Source organism: Leuresthes tenuis, unplaced genomic scaffold, assembly GCF_036924035.1.
Source record: "Leuresthes tenuis unplaced genomic scaffold, fLeuTen1.0.hap1 SCAF_17, whole genome shotgun sequence".
NCBI lineage: Eukaryota > Metazoa > Chordata > Actinopteri > Atheriniformes > Atherinopsidae > Leuresthes > Leuresthes tenuis.
In genome coordinates this window covers 31252137-31264511 of record NW_027325371.1, presented here as the reverse complement: position 1 = coordinate 31264511, position 12375 = coordinate 31252137, and the positions used below count along the sequence as shown (strand labels likewise).

General features: G+C 39.6%; 2 protein-coding genes across 2 annotated transcripts in view; both read right to left on the bottom strand.

The window, feature by feature from the left end:
- Positions 1–12375, bottom strand: part of hoxb4a (homeobox B4a) — a 342957-nt gene that overhangs the window by 290391 nt on the left and 40191 nt on the right. The gene's annotated exons all lie outside the window — the stretch shown is intronic.
- hoxb2a (homeobox B2a) lies at positions 6751–10096 on the bottom strand. Its single transcript, XM_072368504.1, has 2 exons — positions 9513–10096; positions 6751–8211 (listed from the first exon to the last, which is right to left on the bottom strand). The coding sequence occupies exons 1-2, from the start codon at positions 9988–9990 to the stop codon at positions 7433–7435; spliced, it is 1257 nt and encodes a 418-aa protein (XP_072224605.1). The 5' UTR covers positions 9991–10096; the 3' UTR covers positions 6751–7432.

Here is a 12375-nt window from a genome sequence, read left to right as displayed (position 1 = left end):
TTTCTTCCTGTTAAAAGGGAGACGTTCCTTTCCACAGTCGCCTCAGGCACGCTCAGGACGGGAGATTGGACTGAAGACAAGTTTCAGTGCAATCTGTTGGTTTCCTTAGCTAGGATATTATTTTTTTAATTGGCTCTATATGAATTAATTGGATTATGATTACAATGAATTGAATTCCAATTGGCTTGAATTGGAATATATTATATAAGTTCATTGAGACGACAATTGTTGTAATTTGGCGCTATATAAATAAAATTGAATTGAATTCACATAGATTGTTTCAGAAAATCCAATAGAGTCTAATATAGAATTAAAGTTAATATTTAGGCTGTCATTTTCAACATCTGCATGAATATTAAAGTCATCCACTACAATGACTTTATCTGTACTCAGCACTAACTGTGATAAAAACTCTGAGAATTCAGACAGAAACTCAGAATAAGGGCCAGGTGGACGATACACAACAACAAACACAAGAGGTTTTTGTGATTTCCACTTTGGGTGGGAAAAACTGAGAATCAGAGATTCAAAAGAGCTAAAACTAATCTTGGGTCTAGGACTGATTAGTAACCCTGATCTGAAGATAGCTGCCACTCCTCCTCCTCTGCCTGTGGTTGGAGGAACATGAACATTTAAATAGACTATTCTATAGGTTTATTGTATAAATGTGATAGATTCTGTTACTAAAACCAATCTCATCAGCAATCTCAAACAGAAATCCCAGTCTTGTATATAAACAATTAAGCACACAGTGATCTCAATTATCATGAGCATGCATGTTAGCTTTACTGTTGCTTTACATATTTACTCCTGTGGTAAGTGTGGATTTAATTTGGTGCTGATGTATATTCCTGTAAATGCATTGTTTCTATCTATTAGAGCAATGCTTTCCAAAAACAACAGTGCCCCTTCTCTTTTGCCTCTTCCCTATTTTCATAACTATCTGTATCTGTTTAAAAAAAAGCATAGCTAAAACCCCTCTTAAAACTTTGAAATAGCAGGGATAACTCCTGATATCCTCAAAATGTAGAAGGAGTGAAACAATACTTTCTTTTTAGATCAGAAGTGTTTCTTTACCATTCATAAGATTAAGAGACCAACACCAATATCATTGATATTTCCTGGATTGTGCAAATGGAAATTGTGAATGAGGAAATCACTTTGTTTTTTTGCAAATGAATCCTCTACCCTAAATTCTAAATCCCTGAAGCTCTAAACTCTGCCCTCTGAACACACCAATGTGTCAGAGGGGAGAGTCTCCTCCTGACATCCAGGATGATAAAACTGCACTGCTCACATATTTCACCACTGCTGCTAAGTGGGTGATCTATCATGTCTGAGTTATGCACCCCCCCCCCCCCCCCGAAGACACGCAAAAAGGTAGAAATCTAAACAATGTTGGTGATGGCGACGTTAGAAATAAAGAAACAGTCCATGTATTACAGCATGGCAGCAAACCGACAGGCAGTGACAACCAGGAAAGAAGGATTATTGGTAGGTACACATGCACACACACACAATCTCATTTTAGCACACACCTACGACACTCCAAAGGTGAGATATGTCTCCCTGCATAGAAATGTACTCTGCTGTAATCTCTCTGTCTACAAGATACACTCAGATGAATGGTAACAGGAAAGAGAGAAAGAAAATAAGAGTGAAAGAGATGCTGTATTGCAGACTGTAGTGCTGTTTGTTCCAGTCTCCACTAAATCAAGTCCAATGGTTGAATCGCTGACAAAGAGTACATCATTTAATCTTTATTGATACATGTGACAGTGATCTTCCAAGGACATCTGGTATTGTGTTGTACACTGATTTTTTTCACTTTATTTTCTGGTGTGCTCTGTGACACAGAAAGTTAGATTTTACTGTTAATACATTAAAAACTTTGAATGTGCATTAACTGATCAGGCGCACGGTGTCGTTGAGACAGTCTGACATACAGTTAAAAATGTTTCCAAACAGATTTCTCTTTATTTCTCTTTATAAAAATGACAATCACTGCAACTGTCAAGGCTTGAATGATTCTCACATTCTACAGGAGAAGAAGCTCGCATCTGGATGTTGCAAAGGCTTATTGGTGGACTTCCACAGAAGTTCATGTACTGTGTGACCCAAAACTTTCACAATACACTTTACTTACAAACTAATGTTTCCGTTACACTTCACTTTTCTTTGGCCAACAGTCTTTGATTAGATTTAGAAGTTAAAATGTGCATAATTAGCTTTATATTTTGAAAAACGTTTGTTTAGTATCGGTTTGAGTTAAACTGGACCTTTGAATACTGACCAACAGAAAAATCTCCTTGTCTGGCTTACCTGTAGAGGAGTTCCACCCACCCTGCAAAAGGCAGAAAACATTCAGGGAACATGGTTTCATGTTTTTCATGATACTGGTTTAGTCATTGTAAGCTTTTAGGTTTCCTCTGGAATAGATTAAATATGAATCTACACTCAGACACATTTTTGATTCTTCCCTGCTGAATTTGCAGATAGTTATTTTTTTATCTCGTGGAATTCTGCTGTCAGAATGCTAATACAGACTACTACATTGCATGTGGAAAACATTACTAAAAGTGCCAAATGTCACAGTGTTATCTCAGGAAACTAACTAACTGACTAAGCATCAGTATATGAGGAATTAGAAGTAAAAGTGTGTTGGACATGTTGATGTGAAAAATCTGTTACTTAAACGTGCTCTTTATAGAAAAATGTTAACTCAACAACACATATCAACAGAACTGGAAAAAGCAATGCCCATGAATATATACCTATGTACTATGCAGCTGAGATAGACAACGCAGGTCCTTTGGTGAGGGACATTGTAGTTTGTTATCACTTTATACCACTAGATGGGACATGAGTCACCATAGGGTCTAGTCTCTCCTCCAGGCAAGATAAGAAGAAGAAGAGAAAGCCATTAGCCAGTGCCTCCAGTAGAGTACAAGCAAATTGGTGGCAAATAGAGTGTAGAGATGGGTAGAAATGAATGAAAAGCACTGTAATAACAATGACTGTTGAAGCTTCTGGCTATTTCTCTGTTCTCTCTCCCAGCAGATATCCCTGATGTGGTCTATATGGTGCTTGTTGACACCTCTTTCCTGTCCCATCAACTCCAGTTGAAACAGATGGTCATCCTTCCTGAATCTAATTCTACTGGAGGTTGCTTTTTGTTAAAAGGGAGTTTTTGTCTACACTGTTGTCTCATGCATGCCTGGGATTTATGAGTCAGCATGAAATTATTTGGACTAATATGGATTTTAATCAATTTGAATCGACTGGGCTATCATTTGATTACATTGAATTGGATTAAAACTGATTAAATGGTACTGTATATTTAAAGTTCCTTGAGATATTTGTGAATTGGTGATACGTAAATATAACTGAACTGAATTGCAGTGAATATTACCAAAGAAAAGGAGAAAAAACTGGTGTTGCTTTTCTTTACAGGACAGTTTTTGGGCCTGTAAGGACTGAAATCAGATGCAGAACTTTTACCTTTTTCTCTGAACTGGTAAGTAAGTGGCTAGTATAGGTAACAATGTGAATGAAGCTTTTGTTATGTCAATAACCTTTCTGAGCTGATTCTGCGATAATGTCTTGCTTATTGACAACTGCCTCTGTTTTGTATGTGGGAATTAACAAAGAAAAGCAGAAGCAGGTTAATGAAGATGGATTTCTTTTGACAGTTTAGGCAGAACTCAAAAGTGAAAGGGCTAAAATGTTGATGTTTGCAACCATGTTTGTGCTTAACATAGCTAATCCTATAATGCAAACCATACATATGCAAGTGTGGGTGTGTTATCATGATCTGCCCACATACCAAACAGTGAGATTAAAATTAGGGTATGTCTGTCTTATTTTTAGTTGTTGATAGTCAGCTGTTCTCATGTCATTGCATATGTTTTTTATTCATACTTATGTATTCATATTATTCTATTTATTGCACTACTTCCACAGTTATAGTATATATTATTGTACAGTATTTAATTTCCAATGAGCATTTCACACTTTTTTTTAACCTGTCACACGGTCTCTCCATTGTGTTCTTTATTGTTTTTACCTGCTAAATAATGTTTCTGGCTTTGTTTGTTGTTTTTGTCGTGCACTTAGCTCTGCGGAAGCTCCCTCAAATTTCGTTGTACCCCCCCCATACAATGACAATAAAGACTATTCTATTCTATTCTATTCTATTCTATTCCCAGATAAAAGTAAAAGTCAGCAGTAAATTGATAGGCAACAGAGACTGCTGGCAGGGGAAAAATGATTTTTTAAGAAAAAGCTACAAAAGCCACCTTTGAAGTCACCCACTTGGATCAAAAGCCTTGAGAATGAAATGTGTTCAGCTATCATTTAGACCTGCGTTTGTATGCCTTTCAAACAAACATGCAGGCTCATACGATACCGCAGTTATGTATATCCATTTCTATCAGTGTATTATGCAATTAAATAGTGATAGCCTAATTTAGTCGAAGTAAAGATTTGTGCTACTGTTATATGATGTTGAAACTGTAGGTTTTAGATCACATCTCTCAGAGTGGTTGTCTTATTTTAGGCAAATGTGGTAAACAGTAGTGTTGCAATTGTAGTTACATATTAAATCCACAAGTCTGAAAGATTACCTTTTTTATCAATCTTTGGGAACTGATTTGCTTAAACATGAGTTCAGAGAAGTTTCACATACTTCTGTCCACATACTGCCACAGGGAGCTTCAATGCTTGCACAATATTGATTTTCATTTTTATTCTTAATCATAACTTCCTTTTAAAGAAACTTGTACATTGCACACTTGGATTTTTTATTTTTTTATTTATTTTTTTGCTGTTCTTGTTGTAAGCAACATTACAAGAGCCAAATAGCCATATATTTCAGAAGGAATGATCGCTTTGATTTGAAAGAATAGGACCTGAATTTTATAAATTTGTTAATAAGAGCCTCATGCTGTCCATTCTCTCATAGTTAATAAAGTGGCCAGAATAGTATGTCCCCAAAGAGTCGTCCTTAATTTACTCTTCTCTTCATATTACAAATTTATGGACTTACATCACATGCATGTTTTTTTTAGTGGCAGTTTTTCTTTTTCCAGGAATTTTGTTGTTTTACTCTGTGTTCCCTGCAGCTGTTGCCAGCCTTTATCCTCATGATCTTAACATTTTTTTAAGGAATAACTTACAATTATTAGCGATGGAGGGAATATCATCTCAGTTGTACTATGACAGAATTTTCCAGTACAGTAAAATGTCATGTTGAAATGTAGCCCAGCTTAGTAGATAAGAAATTCCCTCTAAGTAAAAGATAAGATCAGAGAGCCCTGAGGGGAGAGTGTAGCCCAGTTAGTGTTTCAATTTGTTTCTGTTTCTGTTGTTTGCAGCTCTTTAAGTCCACATCTAACTTCTAACCGGAAACTATATTTGACTTTATTCCTTTCTTAGAATAACATCTTTATTCATTTTTGCCTTTGTCCCACATTGTAGGGCATTGTAACTTTTAGTAGGGTATTGTAGATTACAGGGCAGGACAACTGTGCTTTTCTAAAGCACCACAAATTCCTTTCTGAATGTTCTTTTGTTTTAGAATAGACAGGCATCATGGTAGGCTGATATATCATTAAATCATATGATCTGTGCTTATGCAAATGTAGCGTAATACTGCACTTCTTATGAAAAATCCACCAGCTTTCCTATGATGTTAACTAGATGTGTTAATAATCTTTTTCCCTAATGAATCATATTTTCCAACAGATAGCAGTTTAAAATGAATTTATCAAAAGTCTCGGTGGATATTTTGCTTGCAATAATACTTCTTCTGTAACTACTGATAATAACGTTGTTGGTTTTTTTTAAGTAAAGCAGTAATTCTATGTTTGACTTGCTTACTCCCCCTCACACATAGACTGCACACACACACCGAGAGCGCGCACACAACTCCGCCACACACATTGTCCCTGTCAGTGTGGGCCAGTCAGCCTGTAATGGCTGCCACTGCTCATTGTTCATATCCTCTTTTGTCTTCAGCGCCATTTTGACTCTGCAGGAGGAGGAGCAGCTGGTTAGCCTCATATCCACACACACTAATGGCCGCAAGCTAACCTTGCTAACTGTCGTTTGGTTTCATAATGGGTTCGAAGCACGGAAGAAACTATTATAGCCTGCAAAGCTACTGTGATTATTGGATGAAAATATAACTTTTGTGTTAGCATGGTCGGCATGGTCACAAGATACTGACAGCAGGTGATCTGTGCAACTCCAAAGTGTCAGTAAAAAGCGCCCGAAATGGTACAGTTTACCCCTGGCGAGGGACCTCGTGGTGTTGAACTCCCTCCACGAACCCTTATGAAGCACAACTCAGTTTATCAGATATCACAAAGGGGAAATTAAAGCCAAGTGTTTCAGCGGAGCAATGAGACAAATTTATGTGTGTTATCCTCAAACAAAAGCAAGTCTAAAATATTTAATTTGAATAAAAGATCACGTCATTCTTTACAGAACATTCCAGGCTTTGATTGTAAATTGAGATGGATAGAATATAGACTTTTATATTTCGTTAAATATATGTGATCTACCATTGTGTGTTAAATCTGACGGATAAATTAATCGTTTTGTAAAAGTTAAAAGTAGAATATTATTGGTGTCAGTTATGTAAAAATATATACATTGAAATTATAGTCCATCTCTTAGGACTAAATATATCAAAACTGTATAAATCCACATATAAGAATAAAATGTGCAGTACGTTGGAAATAGTCGTGTTTTTATTGTTTTTTATTATTATCCGGCTATGAAAATATATGTACAATAAATAATTTGAATTTTTACTATTAAAGAATCTCAATAAATAAACTAAGATCTAAACTCGGGTCATCAGCAGGGTTTCCCAGTCATCTTGTTCCGTTTAGAGAGAGATAACATTCATTCTTCATTTTAGATTTTCCGAAAGCAGTCAAGCTGTCTGCACCTAGACTCTGTGACCAGTTCCTGAGAAGTTATTAAGAATCCACGAAGCTGCACTGGAACACACCAGAAGAAACAAATCCACACACTGATGAGGATCGGTCCACTTGTTTTAGCAAAACATTAAAAACTAATGAATAATCCTATCTGAAATTTGCACAAGGCAAGAGGAAAAAACTCCACAACGCATCGGCTGAGAAAGAAATGAGTCAGTTATCTGAAACTAAGATATAATAAACTCAACCGCGTTTCTATTAAATTACATTACAGCTTCTAAATAAAACCAGCATGAAGGAATTTCTTTTCTAAAAACAAAGATATTGTTTAAATTTATAAATGTTTCAGGAATGTTTCCGAGAAGCCTTTTCAGCAGCCGGATCCTTGCCCAGCCCGATTGTTCATCCACACAGGCATAAGCTTAGTTTTCTTTCTTCACTTTTTCTTTTTTAGCATTATTTTCTCTTGCTGGGGCTCCACCTCAAAAGTTGAGATGCTGAAGGTCTATGGTGCACAGTGTGCTTGTGAACAAGTCGAAGTCCTCCTCGGAGAAATCCACCGGGCTATCCAGGGAACTCTGCAGACTTGGGGAAAGGCAGGCGTCCTCGGCAAAAAACGTCAGGTCGGGTAGCGCGGATGAGGATGACGAAGAATGAGGATCAGATGCGGCGGACGCTGTGACTGCTTCGCTCAGCTGCATCAGCTCAGTATTGTTTGTGGAGTTTGTCGGGGTGAATGCCGGCGGGGAGTGGTGAGCCGTGGTTGAATCAGGAGAGCCAGAGGTCCTAGGGAGCAGAGTGCGTTCGGGAAGACTCACAGCTCCCGTCTCCTCTGCTGTTGGTTGTGTATTGTCCCCACTATCATTAGTGTAAGCGATTAAAACAGCGGCCATTGCTGGATTACCGCCGCCCTTTTCGTCCTCTGCTGTAGTGCTCCCGGTCCCAGATGTTTCCAGAGGCTGGCTTGAGTAAGGAGATGACGCATCGGTGCCTTCGAACCCACTGGAAGGCGGGCTACCTCCACTGCCATCCCGGTGGTGTGTGGTCTGACGCTTGTGTTTCATCCTCCTGTTCTGGAACCACACTTTAACTTGCCTCTCAGTTAGATCCAAGAGTGCGGCGATCTCAACCCTTCTGGGACGACATAGGTACTTGTTGAAATGGAATTCCTTCTCCAGCTCCAGCAGCTGTGTGTTTGTGTAGGCGGTGCGCAAACGGCGGGATCCGGCTCCTCCAGCGTCCAGACCCGCCTGGCCCGAGTCTGCTCGAGAGGAGGACAAAGAAAGAGAGAAAACGAGATAAATTACATGTATTTACTATATTTGCCTCTCTTTAATTTTGTCTTTATTTTAGCCTGGAATTCAGTCTAACTTTTTGAAAAAAACATTTAAAACACTCTGTTTTATCCCGTGAAGGAAATAAGGTGCTTCAGCATCGAGCAGAAATCTATTTTTTCTAACCATAATGAAACGATAGAACACAAAATATCTCATGAAAAATAAACCTTACAATTATCTGTAATAAGTTAAGTAATAATAACAGAAAAAAAGAAAACACGAATTAAGACAGAAAATGTTTCTGTGGTGCAGCGAGCCTGTTGGGTGAAGCTGCAGCCTGTGATCAGAAGTGCAAAAAGAGGAAATGTGAATGGACATATGGCAAATTCCATGTGAAAGGAACTTGACTGTACTAAAATGGAGAACTGTTTTTGAATGAGATCAGGGAAAGTAGGAAATTAGAGGATATTCGAGAAAAACTATTTCTAAGAAAGTGATGATTTTCCACATATTCGAGAAGGCAATGATAAATGAATAAATATAGATATAAAATTAAATTAGATAATCAGGAAAAATTAAAAGAAATGCAAACGTTTTCATTTGGGTCAGTTGATGAGATATAAATGACCTAAATCTCATAAAATCGGTGTGGAGCGTGTTTCCTGTGTGGCTACAGAATATAGAGCTCCCCAACCCCCACCCCAACATACATTGTCACTTGCTTTGCATTATCATTATTTTGTCTATCTCCATCCAATATGGCGGCCATTTCAGTTGTGCTTTGATGAATATACTATGCCAGTCTGAAAACACACAACCCAATCAACAGAATGAAGACCGAATTTGTTACCTGCAGGATAGATTAAAGACATGTCTTTGCTCAAATTTGAGTGTCCTTTTGCAGGCAGGTTTCAGTGGATTTCATCATTTCAGTGGACAGAATGTACTTTGAAATGTGGGTTACACCGACCAGAAGTGAGATTTAGCTCATGTTGAAGTTGATTAAAATATTTACAAAGCACTGCAGCATAATGCAGTGATCTAGATATGGCTTCCCTTTCCACAGCATCACGCTGCACAATGCAAACACACAAACGCGCGCACAAACACACACGCATGCATACTGTTTGGGGAAAAACTGTTATCTGACCAAATCCATGCAGCGTGCAAAACCTAGTATCTTTTTAAAAAACGATTCAAACTCATGATTGACACTGAAAGGTTCTCCATACATTCCCAATAGACTGGCACATGCATGCCGGTCTCTGAGTCCGACCATACAGACCTGTGGGTGACTCGATGCCCGCTGAAGCATACCCAGAGGCGTTTGGTGACGGGAAGGATGAGGCTGAGGTGGTGATCGACCCGCTACTACTGGAGCTGCCTGGAGGCTTTGAGCACTTCTTGGACGATTTCTTTTCCTTCATCCAAGGGAACTCGTGGGCCAGGGGACCGACCGGGATGGACGGAGCAGGGGCCTGGCCGGTCGGGCAGGGCTGCTGGACAGCAAGGTGATGCGTCTGGTGGCCATTAGTGGCAGAGGTTCTCCGGTTTTGCTGGCTCCCAGCAGCTGGTTTCGGCTGGCTGGCTGTGCAAGAGCTGAGGCTGGGTATGGTGTGCTCGAAGGGAGGCGGAATTACTGTCGACTCCTTGATTGATGAAGTTTGAAATGACTCCAGGACGGCAGGGAAGGATGTCAGGCACTCTGCAAGGGACGGCTGGCTGTTTATAAACCCGATCTCCCTCTCAAATTCAAAATTCATAGCTTCCTCAAACCGGTTTCACCCTCAAACGGCGAGACCCCCCGAACAATCCCTACCCCAAAATAAAAAAAATAAAAAACACACACGCACACTCGCATATGCACACGCGCACACGAAACACTATGGCTTTTTCAGAAATAAATAAATAAATAAATAAATAAAATAAACGCACCAGCATATAATCTCCTGACCGCAATGGCTAAATGCGGTGGCTATATCATAATTGTGTATATTGGTTATATTACAAGCGTATGGGGACCCGTGAAGGCTAAGCTGAAGAACTATGGGGTGAAATTGCAGCCAATTCCTGGTCACGTGATCCATAACAGCCAATCGGTACCGTGGGCCTAGCGGCTGAGACGTCTGTGGGAAGATGTGTTATTTTTTCGCCAAATGCTTTGGCAAAGACGGGATATATATACTATTGTTTCACGTAACGGGGGGTAAACTCCGAGAAGAAAAAAGGAGAAGGCGCCCGGTCACCATGTGCGCCGAGTGGGCGGCGGGTCGGCGCATCCAGGCCGGTGACGGGCACAAACAATAGAGCATTGGACATTTCTTCCAGTGTTCTGTGTGATGTAATGGCGGTTAATATTATGTGGACGGAGCTAGCCAGTACCGTTTACAATATGCCTACTCCAGGGTAATAGAAATTGTTTACAGCACCCAGCTCATTAATCTTAGCAAGTGTGACAAAGGCTAAAAATCCCCAACTTAAACAGAAAACTTGGAGAGGGTTTTAGATGGCGCAGCAATTCAGGCGGAGAGGATGAGGAAAAATTTTGCTCAGCAGTAGTACAGCAGTATGGAGCAGTTTGGGCTTCAAATAGAGCAGACACAACGAGACTTAGATCTGAAAAGAAGCAGAGAGGGGAGCCTATTCACGTGTAAGTGGATTCAATATACATCTTCATGTGTCTGAGATAAAAGGTGTGTATTTGTTTGTGAGAGCGAGACGTAGTCTAAATATGATCTCACTCTAAAAGAGCTTTTTCCAACAGGTTCAGCAATTCCTCATGCAAGACACCATGGTTGTTCTCTCAACGTCTTGCTCGTTTGTGATACGTGTCTGTTAAGAATGTGCAATGTGTTCGTGTAAAGAAACAGAGTTCACAGCGAGGTCGCTCCAGTAGCTGAAGAAAAAAGAGGAAAGCGCTCTGCGGGGCCCCCGTTCCTCCCTCCATAACAGCACAAATAACATGAAAGATAATAGTTAGTGAGAGTGCACCGAGTAGTCATCAGACTCAACAGAACGCACGAATAGAATTTGAAGTCGGATCAAAACTTTGGAGTTCAGCAGAGGATATTGCGGGGAGGGCCAGAACAGCTCTTGTTGGACAAAAAAAGAGAAGTGTGGTGATCAATCTTTCTCTCCTTGAGAGAGCCTGACAGCAGCCCCCCTCTCTTCCTAAATAACACGAAAACTTCCAGTCTTACCATCAGTCTTGCCATGCCTTTAGGTCCACGATTGGATTTTTTGTCCTGCCCTCACAACTGCTCGTAAAGCTTAAGTTGTATCTGTTAAAACAAAAAACACTCACATGACGAGAACATATCAGCTTGCTCACTATTTTCTCTCTGTTTCTCGTGCCGCTGACCTCATCCCCAAGCACCGAGAAGCGGCAAAAATGCAGCAATGTGTGTGGGAGTGAGGGCCATTGAGAGCGTCCGAATAGCGCAGGCAGTGAGTAGGCAGAGGCTGTGCGTTCACACAATCTCTATCTATACTATACCAAACACAAGCTGCCGCAGAACACAGCAGCGGCTGAGCTGTCTTTATTCGACTTTTTTTTACAAACAAACATTTTCCTTTAAAAAAATCCCTTTTATGGCTTTATTTGGCTGGAATTCATTCGTCGTTTTGACACAGAACTACGATGACTTTTCTCCATTTGATCGAGACGTATTGAATATTTGTGCATTTTATTTGACTCTATTTTCAGGGTAGTTCTTCGGTTTTCTTTTCTTTTCTAGAGTAATAAGATTTATATTTCTTCTTAAAATTTTGGATATAATTACTGGTAATAATGTAATGTTAATGTTTTGAGTTTACTTTATAATAACACTACCTCTTCCAGCAGCCAACGCTTGATCAACTGCTACAGTTGTGCTGCGAATCAGTCTGACTGTCATTGGAAGAAACTGCTGTGAAACTGATTGCTGGTAGAGGGTGAAAGCAGACATTTGATCGCGCTTAACAGAGGACCTGCTTCACAACGAATTGTTATGAAATTGTATTTTTAATTTCAAATTAAATTTGAAATTTGTAGTGATTTCAACAGTGTCTGCCCGTTGCAGGAGACGAACCGAGCTCCCCATCTGGTTTATGAGGCAATAAATTAGATCCAATCTCTGCTTATTGGTGTTTTTATTGTCTGTTAGTTC